This window comes from Toxotes jaculatrix, chromosome 3 (genome assembly GCF_017976425.1).
Source record: "Toxotes jaculatrix isolate fToxJac2 chromosome 3, fToxJac2.pri, whole genome shotgun sequence".
Classification (NCBI taxonomy): domain Eukaryota; kingdom Metazoa; phylum Chordata; class Actinopteri; family Toxotidae; genus Toxotes; species Toxotes jaculatrix.
The window spans coordinates 23153632-23171119 of record NC_054396.1 but is presented as its reverse complement, the minus strand read 5'-3'; the positions used below and the strand labels follow the sequence as shown (position 1 = coordinate 23171119).

Here is a 17488-nt window from a genome sequence, read left to right as displayed (position 1 = left end):
CGAGCCAAGAAATGTATTGAACACGTTCAGCATATTTATTAGGGCACCTTTCAGTTGCAGGCCGGAAAATAGAAACAGTGAGGAGAAAGATGCTAAAAGGGTCTGTGGACTTTTGAAGTGGTTACAGAAAAAAGGAATGTAAAATATATCTCTAATCAACCAATATCTCCCCATATTTATCTAACAATAAATGGAGGAATCTCTGTCTGTCTTTCTGTCTGTCTGTCCTACTTCAGACTTCAGGTCTATATTGTTGAGGACCCAAGGAAGTGAAGGCTTTTGGATGAGCGGTTCTTAAAAACACCTGTCCCTCAGAAATTCCAGATGTTGGAATCTTATTCAGAGCACATAGAAACAGCAACTACACCAGTACCATACTTGTGAACCTGAGCTCAATCCTCAGCAGAGGCCTCCGTTCATTCCTCAGAATGATCTTAACTGTCCAGGAAGCTTGGGCACAGAGCCCTCTAGCATGCACAGGCTGTCCCTTGTTGGCTCTCTGTGGGAGGCAGCGAGGCCATGAGCATGGAGCGACCCCCGCTGCCTCCCAAATCAAAAAAGAGTCGAGGTTCTGACGGGTTCTACTAGCCACCTGGACCCCTGCTTGTCTTTGCCTCTGTTTCTGCTTTCCCGTGGCTGTGTGAGAGGGCATGAATTATTAACCCGGCTAAAATAAAAAGCTCTGCTTTGTCCAGGCCTCCTGTAGCCATGAATAATGGAAGAGGCAGCTCAACTACAGGCGTTTGGCGAGCCAAACACTGGGCTGTGATGGATGGCTAAGGGCCCACTGTGTCCCCCCTCCCCACCCCTCCACCCCACCTTACCTACCATCCACTTCAGGTCTACCACACCCTGAAACCTAAAACACACGTCCATATAACCTCTATTAATCTCTGGAAGTGCTACAGCTTGAGCCCTTCTGCCCTGCCTCAGCACATCCCACTCGACAATTTGGCTTCCTGAAGGGATTTTTGTTTGTTGTTTGTTTGTCTTTCTCCTGCCTTTGCCTCGCTTCTCGCTAGCACTTTGAAGACATATGCAAGCCTGCACTGCCTTTTCAAAGGCTGGATCCGACTCAAGCCTGCTCTCTCTTACCCTTAATGCTAAAACCATGAAGATGAGATGGATACATGTGAGCTGGATTTCTGCTCAGTCACCAACAATGTTTTGTGATTCCCCAGAGGCTGAGTTTTCCAGTTTGTACCAATGAAGTCACTGGTGTACAATCACGCCGTTTATTACAGAAGTGATAATTGATTTTCCTTTTTCCAAAATTGTCATGTGCTTTGTGCATCCATAATTCATTTCTCACCTAAACCACCAAGTGAGAACTGTGAGTCTCATGATAATAATCTTGTTTCTATATTTATTCTATGTATTTACATCTGTTATTTTTGTTCTCGACAGAAAGTTTACTTCTAATCCTATTATCTTCAGGAGAACAACTATGACATATATTCTTTCAACCCTGTGGATAAGACGTTTGTGAAATTATAGAGTAGGTCTATGAAGAAATAAGACACATGCCTCATTGCATATGTTAATAGAGCATATCATGCATATTCATGAATAATTCTGACACTAAATAAATATTCTGCTTTGTAGTTAGGTTCTGTTTTAAAACACACTGATCTCAGCTTGTGATGATAACCCTGTAACCAAATAATGATTACAGATAGGAGCACTAGCATCATAGAACAGACATCAATCTACAGTATATTTTAAGTGCTAATTACTTTTCAATTAAATACATGAAATTGCTACTTAATTGCCCTGAATAAGACATGGTTTGTCAGTCTACAGATACAAGTTTGACAAAATAATCTTCATAAATATCATAGTGTCATGAAGGAATATATGTTAATACAAGAACATTGACAACTGTAGCTAAGTGTTCAATAAACTCAGTAGACTCATTGAGACATGAATGTATTTGTTTGAGGTCATCTGCAAAAGCCAATTAAGTCTGTACACAATCAACATGTGTATTGTTTTTATTAGTTTTTCTTTCTCATTTGAACGCAGATTTGCAAAGCGAACTTGGCTATAGGAGACATTTAGCTCAAACTCACAGAGTATGCTCTGTGAGTCTGATCAGATCGAGGTTGAATCATGTTCCCAGAACAAATGAACCACTCCAGATTTTGTTTTGGTGTGTGACTACTGTGATCCGATCTGCCATGCATGGGAGTGGATGTCTTGATTGTGGTTTGAGAGCATCTTCACCAAAACATCCTGTTGTATCTTGTTGCCCGTTCCCTCCAAAACTGGACAGACTTAGCTGATGGGTTCCTAGATTGCTGACTACCTGCTCTACTTGGCTCAACCAAATTAGCAGCTTAAGTAAAATACGATAAATTGATTGTAGTTACATTTTCACAGCAAAATGTGAGATGTAACTACAATGGATGGTTGAACCTAACTCACCTCTTTCTACTGTTGTAAGCCGATTGCTTCAAGAAACATTTCACTGGCTCTCCCCTGTGAGTCACATTTTCCTCTCCTGCTGCCTCCTACTCTGCCTTCTCTACTCTGCTCTCAACTGAAGTTCATAAAAAAATCTTCTCCAGTGCTCTCTGTGGATCTTGTTTCTTTCTCTTTTTTCAAACACTTATCTAGCCCTCCTCCATTATTCTAGGGTTTTGTTTTGTAACATCTATTATTCAAGGACGTGAATATTGCAGTTCTTTTCTTTTTCTTTTGTCTCTTAACAATCTTGGGAATATATGACTTTTAATCATGATAATTTAAGAATATCTACTGTCTTCCCACAAAGATTTTGTGAATAAAACCCACCTTGGTTGTCTTAACTTTGTTTCCTGTACTGCAGCTCCATCCTTTGAGATCTGGCAGCACTTTACACTCTTCTCCGTCCATGCAGGGATGCATCTGGCACCACCACTTCTGTGCAACTATCGATGCTGTCATGAAAAAGAAAAAAAGAAAGAAGAGTAAAAAAAATAAAAATAAAAATACTGGCAATACCAGCAATTAACAACATGCTGTTTGAAAGTGTAGCATGGTTCTTCCCTGGCTGAAGCAACAAATGCTTTCAGTTTCTATATACTTCACAGTGATTGAAGAGAGTGTCTTTTGATCTCTGGCTGACAGTAGAGACCCGTCAGACCTGCCCCAGTGTGTTTTCAGGTCTGAATTACAGGGCGTGGGTCAATGTCAAGCTGGTGAGTGTTGTGAAGAGGTGCGTTCAGTGTGAGGAAGGTGGATGTTTGTATGTAGGAGGGGTAATAAAGCGTGCAGCAGAGGTTGGCGCATCAAGGTCTTAAGTTGCTCTGAGGAGGCCTACAGGGGAGAAACAGCTTCGTTTCTAAAGTGAAAAGAGAACTGTCAAAATCGAGGAAGAGCCTGTCAGAGCCATTACGGTGAAAGGGGGAGATACGGATCGATTCACCTGAAACTGAAGCCACTTTTGACTTGATATTAAATGTCCTGGCCTTCTGTCTACTCTGCTGAACACAAGGTCTGATCCAGCCTCAAAAACAGACAAAGAATGAATGAACTGGTGGGCAGTTTGATTCTAAAGATTATAAAGCCTTCAGGACACAACAGCAGGATCATGAAAATCTCAACACTGTATTTTTTTTTTCCTTCTTTCATACAATAAATCTCTCATACCCGAATAATCACTGAAATAAGCACCAGAGGAACAGTGACAGGTGTGACAGTTTTCCAGCGTATCACATTTCTTCCCTAATCAGAAGTTGGTCTCAAATCATTACTAAAACTGTAATGAGAAGGCTGGCATACCGTCTACACAAGATGGAGCCGCTCTTGTTGTACCCGCCACCTGTCCAGGAAAGCAGGAGCATTTGACAGTCTGGGATCTCTCTTCGATCTTGTTCTTGTTGCAGCATCGGTGTGCAGCAATTACTTCGCAGGTTCCCGCTTTCACATGAACTGAAAGCACAAACATACAGAATGGTTAGAAAGCATGTGACAGCCCTCTGCAACAGGGATTTCACTTTTCGTGAAGGTGTTTTCACCAAAACCTTATAGTAACAAGTAACAGAACTCTGAGGTCTGTTTGTGACTTTTCTTTCATTTACACAGATTAAAGGCACTCAGCCTCAAGCCCATTTCCTTCCTATTGAAGATGTAAATCTTTAAAAACTAGCCACAAACATTAGTAGTAGTAGTAGTTTCATTTTTAAAAAGGACAAGTAATGTCCTAAGACAGCCGGTTCTGTAGTTTTTAGCAAACATTGCTCAAACAGGAGTAAATAGACAGCAAGCCTGGCTTTCTGTTCTCTAAAGCTCTATTATAAAAATGTTATATCTCATTTGTTAATTCTGTGCCAAAACAGAAGCATAAAAATGATAATTTCAGAGGTGCTGGTGGGCAGATTTTCTTACCTTTGGACAGAGCCAGGCTAGCTATTTTCCCTTGTCTTGAGTCTAGTGACTCTAGCTGTCTCTGACTCTAGCTTTAGCTTCATATTTACCATATTAATAACAGTGGCACAGATGTTGTCATCCTACCCTCGGGAAGAAAGAAAATAAGCACATTTCCCAAAATGTTGAATCATTCCTTTAAACTAACAACAAAGGCTGGGTGATGTGTACTCTCAACCATACTGTAAATACATCTACCGTATTGTTCATTATTAATATGACTCTCAAATGATCATGCTTACAGTTTTCAATATACAGGAGTCTTCCTTTGCCAACAAGTCATTTATTATGCAGACTGAAGGAAGCTCTTCATAAAGTATAGAACATGCAGGGCTGAGAAAATGTTCAATACAGATGCACCACTGAGGAAGAGAAATTCTTGTTTTGTCTACTGCGATGCTCACAAAAGCAGGTGGTAAAACTTAGTATAGAGAATCTAGTATATAAATCTAGCGCTACAGAAGGTCGAACAAGGTTTCCTCAGCGGTGTGCCTCCATGTCTTCTTTGGTATAAAGAAAGGGAGGGTGTTTGAGTAATTTCTCAGCACAGTCTTGTTTCAAGCATCGTAACAGAAGGGCTACTTGAAATCCAGGTCATCCCCCAGGTGGAGGACCCCAGCTTTGAACCCCAGTGTAGCCCCACCTGTCCATGTATCCTTGAGCTTAATCCACTGACCCTGTACCCCAACCAGAGGATGAATAGAGCAGGTCTCTATTGGAATACAGCTAATGAAGCTACATAACATTAAAAAACACACATACTTCTAGAAAATGACTTGATTAACATCACTAAACTGCTTATTTATGTTCAAGAACATTACAATATCAATTACAAGGACACTGTTTTCACAACCACAACCACAGGCATTAAGTTGGATCAAACATCAATACTGCTCTCCATTTTATATTCATTACTTTCTTCATGGACTCATCACCATTCTGAGCATGTTTGTGTATTTACACATAACAATCAAGATTGGATGGGTGGCAAAAAAAAAAATTAAAACGCAGTGAAAAAGTTTTGACATTCTTTCAGATAAGCCTTAATTATGCCTGCAAAGATTTTCAATTTGTTACTTGACTTGAAAATAGATTGCAGCGAGCTTCCATCTTCCCATTAGCTAGCAATCCAGAAATCTCATCTACAACATTAAAAACATTTTGCTTCCAATCAATAAGGTGCTATTCACATTCCCACAAAAGGCAAGACAACAATTGCCAATTGAGTGCTTTTCACTGAGCAGAAACTTACTGATGCAAAAACAGGTCAGGCTCCATGCCCTTGATGTGATTATCTTTAAGCCACCAGCACGCCCCCCGGTCAAAGTTAATTTCAAAAGTTGGAATGGCTTGGATAGAATATTCAGACTTTGTTTAAGAGATAGATGTGCGTGGACAATAGGTAATCACAAGAGGTGAGATGAGCAAAGGCAATCATTGTAAATCATCTGATTAAAAGGGAAAACAAATAACGTTTTTGCTGTCAGTGTCTAGAAAGTGCTCCCTAATTCAGTAACAGGCCAGTTACAAATCAAGACTGTGGTACATTAATATAATATTTTTCGATTATAATTGAATTAGCTGTCAAAAAAAGAAAGCGTTGAGGGATAAATGCCCCACCCAAAGCCTTTAAAGCCTCCTCATTCTTGTCTGCTAGTCTAGCACAATGACGTGCATCACTGGATGTAGTTTTGCTGTATGTACGCCCTCTGCTGTGGTGTGAAAAGGAGCAAAGAGAGCTACAGCACGGGTCTGGCCTGGGACTCTCAACTCATTAAGGTGCAGGAAGCGGCTGGTTGGGGCTGCCTGTGTGAAGAGAACTGCTGATTAAAACTGGAGCTGCTGGCCAAGGTCGCTGACTCTGAGGCTGGACCCAGAACCACCATGCAGTGTGGACAGGATGAGAGGTCAGAGACCGGGGCTCGGTGGTCAGTCTGAGCTGGTAACAATCCAGAAGAGAAGAAACAACCATGACCTGTCTGACTAGTGTTGTTACTATATACTGGATATGAGAGATGATGGTATAATTTTATAATGACCAAAAATTTAAACAGAAACTCTCTTTTTTAAACGATTTATGGGATGTCTTTGAAATAGCTATTCAATGTATTTACATCAGCAATTATCTCTCTATATTTAGTGGTTATATTATTAGGTACAGAGTCTTTCAGTGCCATGCAGAATTCAAATTGCCTACCTAAGGGTTTCAAAGGGAAACGATGTATGAATATAATCCAGTACAATTCTTTCTCACTTATATCATCCTCACTGTTTACTGTTCCCTCCCTTTACCCCGTATCAGTTACTGATAATGCAAACAGAACATCTTTATGCAGTGACCTTTGTCATCCATCAACCACAGGAAACACAATGTGCTTGTGACTTCAGTCAGCGATGATCGCGACCGGTTATCAAAAATATGTCTTCAAAACAAGACATACAGGTATTTTTTAAATGAGATGAAACTTGACTATGGAACTATGTTCCTTCATTGATTTAATCACTTGATCATTAATGATCCGTTTGAAAAAAAAAAAGGAATGTAAGTGAAAGTATGACAATTAAGAATTAGAAACATCTGTTTTTAGAACTAGTTTTATGAATATATTAAATTGTTAATGATTCATTATTTAAAGACTGGGCTTAAACACAGTTCTAAGTAGGTATATTATGGTAATTTGTTTTTTTCAAACACCCTCTCAGTCAAACATACATGAGTGCACATATATCAGTGCTGCGACTGTGGGCAGGTAAGAGGTCAATGTGTTGCTCAAGGACACTTCCAAAACAGGGGTGGGTGGGGGGGGGGGGGGGGGGGGGGTTAGGGAGTGATGACCACTGAACCTTTGATTTTGTGGTTGTAAACTGGTCTGTCTAACCATCAAGGTCACTCTGTCATTTTACTCACAGTACAAAGCAGCTCTTTTTATGGCGTCAATGAGCGCAACTGAATGTACAGGTGGTGAAGTGTAAAACACACGTAGGAGAGACACTAAGCTGTGTACGTGGCTCACAACACCTCTGATCAATACATTTCTATTAAAGCATTTAGGACTGTCATCAGTTAGAATCACCAGGCACCCATGTCAGATGGGGGGCAGAGATGAGAGACAAAGAAAGGTGAAAGGACAGAGACCACTAATGAGAACTGGCATTAGGCCCAACCCCTCAGCCAATCAATACCACTCTGGAGCAAAGCACTCTGTCCCACAATCATATTCATCGATCCCTGATTGACAAATGCGAGTATGCGACCAGAACCTGCACAGAGAGGAAGAAAAGAGGGAAACTCCCTGTTCTATCTTTCTCTTAAAACATCTGCTGTATGCATGGACAGGCAATACTTATAACAGTTTAAAATTATCACTACAGTAAATGTAAGGCTCTTGCATTAGAAAACTCAGGTTGGCAGGTTGTCTCCTGGCATTAAATGACCTGCACTGGAACTGGGATCTATTTATTGTGACATTTATGTTGATAGTAATTAAAGAATATATCATTTGTTTTCATTTTTTATTTGGTGCACAAATGTGTGTTATGGCCATCCATTAGCATTAGCATCAGCTATATAATAGAATAGTGTGCACATAACCTAATGCAACCCAATGCATAACCCTTTACATGTTTTATGACACACAAACAAAAGATGCTTATGAAGCCGTCACAGTTGTGTGAGACAAGAAGCCAGGCAAGTGAGCATCACTGACCAAATGATTGCATTATGAATGCAGCATAATGCAATAAGAGGTGTGCCTCTTATATGGAGAGGTGGAAAGTATGGGTGTCGTCTGGCTTTTAAGTGGATTACTGAACTGCACATCTCATCCCAGGCCTGAAAATACTGTTTTGTTTTGTTTTTTTACAGTAACCATACCATCAACCACTTTCCTTAACCATAACTGTGCCAGAGTTGCCAGAAAGAGAATAATATACAGTCCAATATTAAGGTTCTTCTGATGTGACGGCGTTGATTCATTCATACACACGTTTCTCCTTCTCTGCTCTGTGGCAGGTTTGTTGTGACAGTTGATGTTAAATGCTATAAAGGATTCAAGGGGGTTGCCAAAGATATTATTAATGACAAATTCTATAACTGGCTGCTTTAAAAAAAAGTGAACTGGAAGGATAAACTAACCAAACATGACAGCAATATGGAACATGAAAGCATAAATGTTACACAACAATGGAAACAAAGGAGCAACACCGACTGCATTTAAAAATATTGTCTAATCCCTATTTCGTGATACTGCATGAATCAAGTAAGAATCACATCCATGGCTCTTGTACATCAGTAACATCACATCTATCTAACGGCTGAATTACGACTAAAGGATTAACCTAAACTCAGCCAGTGATGATTAAATTAAACTGGTAAAAAAATTATGTTTCTGACAAGCAGTCATTTATCCAATTTATATAACTACTGTGTAGCAGACTGTGAACTACACAGCACTGTGCATTAGTTGAAGGCAGAAAATATAAACCTGTCATTACTTTTATGAGGGTATAGGGCATTTATAAATAAGAGTGTGCAATGTGTGAATCATCTGACACAAAAAAGGAAGAGTTGACAGATGCACTCTCCTTTCAATTTGCTTATTTTACCTGTCACATCGCCCACTGCACTCTCTTTGACTTCATATCATGTTTGTCATGCAGGAGTTTGCTAATGTGATGACAAAAGGCAGGGAGGAAAAAGAGAAACCATTTCCCTCGAGTTTATTTATAAAATGTCGTCATGGATAAATTTGCATTCTTGCACTGGATGGGCATTTTGTTTTACACCGACATGATTTTATGTTCTAAAACTGTTACATAAAGACAGCACAAAAACCTAGCCATAAAACACATCTGTGATGAACAGGGATAAGGAAATTATCTGTTTAATTCGACAGCTGCATAAAATAAAAATTGATTTGAATGGGCTACATTAACAGAACTGATTATACATGGATGAACTTTGTTAGGCAGTGAGATACTTGCGACCTAAAAAGTATACCACTGACTATAGACCCAAGGTCACTTGGACTCAGTTTTTTTTTTTTTTTTATGTCTATACAGTACTTTGAAGCTGTTCTCTGCAAAATTCACTTACATAGTGCCACATATGCATTGAAGACTACCATTTCATTTGTCCTCTAACTCAAAATTAGCCAGGCCCCAGCTCAGAAAGCCCTTCAGAAATTCCACTGGAGACTACATCTTATGGGACAACTCTGTACATTCATTTCTGTACTGAAACCTTTTGCCAGTCACTGGGTAAAGTGGTCTCCTGTTGTCCTTATCACAGAACTAATCATACAGGTTAGAATGAAGCCACGGGTCGCTTTCAGCTTCTACAGCAATCAAACAATTGATCTAACATGCAGGTGGGGAGGCATCAAGAACAACACACTGTTCCAACTGTCAGCTGCATGACTGGCTGTATCAGCCTCACCTGGCCAGTCAAGCAAAAGATACAGTAATAGAAGCACAACAGGGGATACATGAAAAACAGAGGTGCGGCGTTCATTTTCTTGCTGACGGGGAGACTTCACTGACTGAACAAACCAGAATTAGAAGTACTTCATGTGCCAGTCTGATGCAGAGGATGTTTCAATTGACATGGTGACAATGAGAAGATTTAAAAAAAAAAATCCCATCTCAAACAGATGTCTATTATAAGTCTATTACTAAGTCCTAAAAAGGGACCCTCATTGAAGTAAAATTACATATAAATTCCTGGAATAGAGTAATTTTCCTTGTGCAGCAATTTTGGTAGGCATCTTTCAAGAATTGCTAATGTACTGAACATTTCTGGAACAAGGTAAAAAAAAAAAACATACAGTATCTCCCATCACCGGCAGAATTCTGGTTTTAAAATATATGTTTGAAGGCTCATTAGGAGACTAAATGTTCGGTGAGATGAATTTTTGGTTAGGCGAAGACCAGAGCAAAGTGCAAAACTCTAAACTGAAAGCACAAGATAGACGTACCTTTGAAAAGATAACTACTTGACATTATGAAGTTGACATCCATAACTTCACAACTATCTCAGAAATGGCAGAACAATTAGTCTTACACGTGCAAACCCTTTTCACCTCTGTGTTGATGATAAGCAGTGAGACCTTAGCTAAACAGATACGACCTGTAAAACCCAATTAACACTTTTCAGTAACTGGTGTGTATGTCCAACTACATTTAGCTGTTTCACTCCACAGACGATATTAGAGCCTGAGTGATATGTTGGCAGGTGGATATCAATACATCCTATACTGTATGTATCAATATCTGGATGACAAAAATGTCATACACTACATTCGAAACTGTGTAAAAACGGTATAAAGTTACTGCGTCCAGCCAATAAACAGATAAAATGCTAATCATATGTTTCTTATGTTTCTGGCATTGCTGTGCCTCTGTAATTTTGGGTCAGCATCTCTTCTATTTATTGACTTTTTGGTTGTAAAATTATTATTGCCTTTCAAAGGAGAAAAAGGGCAACAACTAGAATTCAAAGGGTTAAAGAACATTTTAATTTTGGATAAAATCTTTTTTGAGCTTGTGCACAAAAATGGGGGATGTCTGGTAACAGGTTAATAAAGGAATGTTGTGAGGTGTCTTGTGGCCTAGAAGTCACAACACATACTTTATAATTAATATGCTGAAAGCTGTGAAAGCTGTGTTGCACGTCATACTCCTCTCTGAAGTTAAATATAATTTCCTTCCAAAGTTCATTGTTGCTCATATCTTACAACAATCAGATTTGTAAAACCAGTTTTGTTGTGTTGTTATGCCACTAATCGCCATTAGTAACCTGAGCTTATCCACCCAAATATCATTACATATAATTACAGTACATTAACACACCTCTATAATATGAACATTCATATATATAAACACAAAACAAATACTTCTACAATGCTTCAGTGCATGATCATACAGCCATAAAAACAGATCTATAATATGCACTCTAGAATATCTCAGGATAGTTTTAGAGAACAATAAAAAAAAAGATGAATAGAAGAGTTTCCTTCAAGCTGCTTGGTGGATAAAAAAGGTCTGAATTCATCAAGGATAAATAAGAAAAGACACAAAGTCTTAAAAGTCTGTGACCTGTTACATAACCTCAGATGAGGCTGATTCACTGAGATTAGAGCAACCAAAACAGTGATAAGGGCAGAAACACAGAATGGAATCAATACGCAGAAAATCACAAACTGTAATATAATGAGTGATTCAAGATTGTTTGGAAGAAAAAACATAATTAAAGAGGTACATCAAACCTTTAATGTTCTAATAATTAAACTATTTAGACAGCAATTTACATTAAGAAAAGAAAACATAGCTAATCAAGAATCTGATTATCTGAATGCAGAGTGAAGAGATCAAACAAGCACACTTGACACACAGACCAATCATGGGAGGCTGAATCCAGTGCCTAAAAATGTTTAGTTGAATTAACATCAAATCAAATGCTATTTCTCGACCTCCTTGTTGACATGAACACACGTATCAGCCTGACTTCTTTTATTCACTGAGGCATGAAGCAACAAGTCCGTCTACAGCGGGCTTTCACCGCAGAAGGACAGCGGGCAAAACATACAGTGTGCATTTTCTGTTTCAATCCGGCCTCTTGCAGCGTGCTGCCAGCCGGCCTTTTTCAGTCAGCAAATGCAGAGGCAGATCAAAACACTGAAAACAGAGTCACGTCCTGGCCACAGGCCCAGACCGCAGAAACAGCAGCATCCATAAAAACAGACATTTTAGGCCATTCAATAGAGACACCCAATGAATTAGTAATGATTCAAATCATACTGTTTGCTCCAGATACCGATAACCCATTTTGATGACTCAAAAGCCTTTACATGCTGAACACAACTAACTGCAGCATATTTTCCAGGTAAAACTGAGCGTGTGATGCTAAAGACCACAGCTGCCAACTTCACACAGCCAAAACATTCACTCAAAGGAAGTGTAAGTGGGTATTAAAAATAGATCCAGGTAAAACAATTCAAATGGCCACATTTAAAAAAAAAAAAAAATCTTTTAATGTGGCAACAAACACACCAGAGACTCGCTGAGGTAGTGGTTTATGAAACATTCATTACTTTTGCCTGGTGAGAAACACGAAGAGAACTCTCACAAGACCAGTGTTTAATTGGATTATCGTATTCAGAAAAGATTGACTCATTTCTACCCAGCTGTAAACCTGCTGAGCTGACAATCAGGCCCAGCAAGACCCAAGAAATAAGCCCACATCTGAGAGACACTGAAGCACAGGTTTAGTGTAAAGGGAGATTCTCGAATTTATCGATGTGAATGTTAGTCTCGTATTTTTTTGTCTGTGAATACTGGTCAAGATATTTTACTCACCTCCTCAATTGTAGAGATTAAACAAGCAGAATCTGGCAAAAAAGGAGCATATGCAGTCTATGTCTTTCCAATGTCTTTCCAAAAAATATTTGGCTTTATTTACTTAAATGATTATAATTAAAAGTTAGAAGCTCATTCACATCTATGTCAGCCAACCGCACGGCCTGAAACAAGATAGTTAAACCCTATCTGCAGAGTCAGAACAGCTGACACACACTATTGTAACACAGTTAGTTCTAGTTATCTAGGTAGCGTTTGCTGTGGGTAACTAGAGGCTAAGCTGCTAGGGGTAAGAGCTAAACTAAAAGGGCAGCAACAGGCCACCCATTAACACTGAGAATGTTTCAAGAAGTAAGTAGCAAGTCCTAAATGATATGAGTTCAGCATGTAGTGAGTTGAACATAGAGAATTATGCAGAGATTAAACAGAAACCAGCAGGAGCAGATAGCAGTTGTCTGTCTCATGGAAAAATCACAGTGTGTGTCACAGTAAGCAGCATCCTACCTACATGTCAACTGACCACCACCTCTTTCCCTGATCTGAACTTTAGTAGTTTCAGGTGTCTAAACCCAACCAAACTTTAACCATGCAGGTGGCAGAGATATTAATCCTTTTTGATCATTTTTATTATTTGTCACAGCGTAGAAAAGAAAAAAACATGCTGCTGTCCCACCAGATCAAAAAGTGCTGCTCAGGCTTGTTTTGGAAGGCAATGACAAAGAACTAATTTTGACACTTAGTGTGGAGGATTTGTTGGACGATTTCTGTTAGTTTGAAGTTTTTTGGAGAGCTGTGGAAGGCTTGTGATCCTTTCCCTAGCAACACTATTCTTTCCAGCGTCCATGTTTATCAAATGCATACATTAGAAGTGGTGAGCAAAAGTCACATTGGACAAATATGTGAGACTTAGGTTGAAAAATACTGGTGTGTCTGTGTTAAGGGAGTACTTGCGGTATTATATTCAGTTCAGTACTCCTGTGAAAACAAAGAATCAAGCCAACCTTAACCCAGCTATAACATGAAGCTTTTGAAATGATATTACATAGGAGCAGCATGAAGGCTTTCAGTTACCAAAATAACGTGAAAGTATTGCTTTCTCATCGCTCTTTGCTGCTTTCTCAAAGGCCAGCTTCCTAGTAGGAAGAGCAGAATTTTAAATCTTTTACTCACCGAATACGATCTTTAGAGAGAAAGAATGTAGAAACAGATGAGTGGGCTCTCACATTCCCAGAGTGTATGCTTTAGTGGTTTAGATGAAGTCCATGTCAGTGCCATTCATCTGGCTGCCACCATGTTAGAGCCCACCACTGACTGATCAATTGGAGTCCCTCAAGGAATCATACAGCCTTATAAGTGAAAGGCTACTAAAGTTATTAAATCCAGGGACAGCAGCAGCAGAGAGGCAGAAAAAGACTTATACACAGACTCAAAGCCTTCTGCAAAGAAATACTTGTCTTGACACGGTTACTCATTCTCTAGACAGTCACTGAAAATGTAATAAGGGATGTTCAGACACATCATCAAAGAACCATTATAGTCTTTTTCTCATTTCATCTCATGATTTTCTTCCACTTTTACTGTACGAGAATGTATGCATTTTTCATCATCCCAGCACTGCAACATCCAATATAGGTCTCTTTTCTGCATTTTTTGTCTCATGATCTACTGGATGATAGTCTCTAAATATATGAAGGTACATCATCTAAATACACATGAAGAAAAATGCTGCTAAGGAGAGTTGCAACTAAATTTAAATTTAGCTTTAACTACCATCACATTTTGTGGAGCACCACTTGCAGAAGTCTGGCTTGTGTGATCTTTGGTGTGAAGTGACTGACAGAACAAAAATATTGGTTCCAAGCTTAATTTTGTTAAGGAATCTGACATTAAGAACTTAAGAATGAATTGAATTGAGCTCAAGACAGTTGCAGAGAGAATATGTCTCCTGGTATTGTATGGCTTATTATTATTATTATTATTATTATTATTATTATTATTATTATTATTGTTTCTTTCTTGTTGTTAATTTTGTTTTTGTTAAATGTCCTGTCTAAGTGTATTTATTCTGTATTAATGTCGCTGAGAACCCCTTTGTAAATGAGATGGTACATCTCAAGGTTCATTCCTAATAAAGAATTTCCAAGAGTTAAAAATCACCTCCAGTATCTTTTGTATTTGTCTTGTCTACAAACAAACACAGCAAAGCACTTCTGTTTTGGCTCACACTTTGCACTTTTCTCTAATTTGTGAAATAATTTGAAAAGGTGAAAAATATTTTTTTTTAAAAACAGACTGGTATTAGTATTCTGATCCAACATCCCAAAAATTCTTTTTTGTTTTCCCATTCAAGTCAGATTACATTTATTGAGTTGGTTTCTGCGCTACTGATATGGCAAAAATAAATTAAAACAAAAACAATTAAATAATAAAAGAAAAACAAAAACACTGACTAATCAAGAATTTAGTCAGTGGTTTTATTAACAGTCTTAGTGCCTTTTTTTGATATTTCAATATTTCGAAATGAGACCTTCTGCATGAAGACAAATTTTTTCTAATGGCAATATTACTTTATGACACAATATTAATCTCACATGGCCACAACTAGAGATACAGTACAAAAAACATCTTTTCAAAACAAACACCTGGCTAAAGGTCATGGATGGATGAGGGGAAATCTTTGTGACAGAAATCAATGGCGCTCGTGGCCAACCCTTTCTTCTACAAATTTCATTTAGACTAAAATTGCTTTTTGGTTTTGGTGGATTTATGATTGCTGCCAGGACTAGGTTTACTGGCAATGTTTTTCCAATCCATGAGGTGTGACAACCCTAATGGACATCAGGTTGGAAGACCATACAAAACATAGGACTCTGACCCAGGACACCAACCCTTGTGTCTTGTATCCTGTTATAGTGGCTACAACAAATGTGGGGTTTGTGACCCCTAGTAGCACTATGGAGTAATGTTTTGAAGGGTAGGTCTCTGTTGTGTTTCTATCTTGCTAGTATCTCCTGCCATGCTCACAAGGACATGCACAAGAACAAGGGCGAAGCCTGAACACATTCCTGACAGTTGTGTGTTACACCTCAAGGATATACAAAGTGCATTTTGTTGAGTTTACCAAAAAAGAAACTCTGCAAGATACCTGTAATGGTAGGGAAAGGTTATGTTTTTTATTAAATAGTTAAAAAAATCAATGGGTTTTATCTCCTGGTTCAAGATCTAATATTTAACCAAGGTCAAAGCCTTTCCCAAGCCATAACCCAGTGCTTAGAGCTGACAAAACATAAGTGTAAAAATACTTAGGTGCCATGAACAGTTCCTGCATGGACACACAACCAAAATGTGTTGGGAGTGTACGTTTTGCTGATTTGTTCAGTAAAGCGTTTCTCCGGATTCAGATTTTTAGGAGACAAGGTTGTCATTGCAAATGTTAAATTTTTTTGTCCACAGGGATTTCTTTTCTCTTACGTCTGTTCCTTTAAATAGGTTTTCATCTCATTCATTTTGGGGGAATGGTTGAACTTTGCTTTGTTATATAATTTAAATAAATGGTTTACAATAACCTTGATAACATTGTACCATGCCTGAAACCGGATTTTTTTTTTTTTTCAAAAGCGTCATCAATAGCTCTTTATGCCCAGCCTCACCACGTCTGTGTTGGGCTCCACAGAGGCAGACAAAAGAGAAGCTGGAGATCCTCTACTCCTGTCTCTGGTCTCTCATCTGACATGCACACATGCTGGTTATCTGTCAAGCGGATGTCATGTCTGCTCTAAACGGCTGACATCTCTGCTCTCCAACTGGATTCAAATGTTTTTCATCTTGAGCAGATTCCACTGATGCCTTTCAGAGCTGAATGACAGACACAGTGCCATGAAACAGAGGATTGGTTCAACTAAAAGGGGGATGAGGGTCCCCAGTTAAACTGCACGTTTCTGTAACAATGACAGAACCACAATGATCTGAACTGCAGACAGATCCGTCTTCATTAGATGGAGGAGACTACAGACTGCGTTAACAGTAGAACAAGAGGCAGAGTCTGAAAATAAGAATGGTTTACCTAAAATTACTCATAGCTGAGGATCAGAGATCATTCTCCTCTAAATCAAACTGTCATGTAATTACATTAACAATGCTGCTAACTGAGAGGTATATTTAACCAGTTGCTTTAAATCAAGGCTCGCGGTGGAAAACAATATTATCTCGTTAGTGGTGAGGCAGCCACTGGCACTGATCCCCCCGTTGAATTGCGGGCCGCCTGAGGACACTATTAAAGGAGCATCTGACCTGTCCACCCACTGACAGCTCAATATAAATGTTCCTCTTTTTAATAGACCATCTTGCTGAAAAATATGTCGACAAACCTTTTAAAAAAGCCATTTCAGGAGAACTCCAATGGTTCCACCCATTACATTTTATGCTCCAGTCCATTCACATAAACTTGATGCTCAGCCTCGGTTGCTGTTTTTATGGTCCGATATGGACACTCGGCACTGCACTTCATTCCTGGGGAGATGTAAGCCAGAAGGCGAACAGTCATGGAGCGCAACCGGAAGATGGAGGCAAGCAATTGATAGACTGCTTTTTGGAAGCTTATATTTCACTTTATTCAGACAGTATCCAGCCTCAAGTGAATAACTACCAGGCCATAGCGTAGCATTACTTTAAAAGAAAAGAGGAAACTACCCAAGGCTGAATGGCTGATGAGTTTCCCTCCGAC

General features: G+C 39.0%; 1 protein-coding gene across 1 annotated transcript in view; it reads right to left on the bottom strand.

Annotated features, from left to right (window-relative positions):
- Nucleotides 1-17488, bottom strand: part of tafa3a (TAFA chemokine like family member 3a) — a 79636-nt gene that overhangs the window by 4447 nt on the left and 57701 nt on the right. The window contains exons 3-4 of the mRNA XM_041034666.1: nt 3766-3915; nt 2797-2921 (exon numbers count right to left, since the gene is read on the bottom strand). Of these exons, the coding sequence (XP_040890600.1) occupies nt 2797-2921; nt 3766-3915 (275 nt within the window). The remainder of the gene's footprint in view (nt 1-2796; nt 2922-3765; nt 3916-17488) is intronic.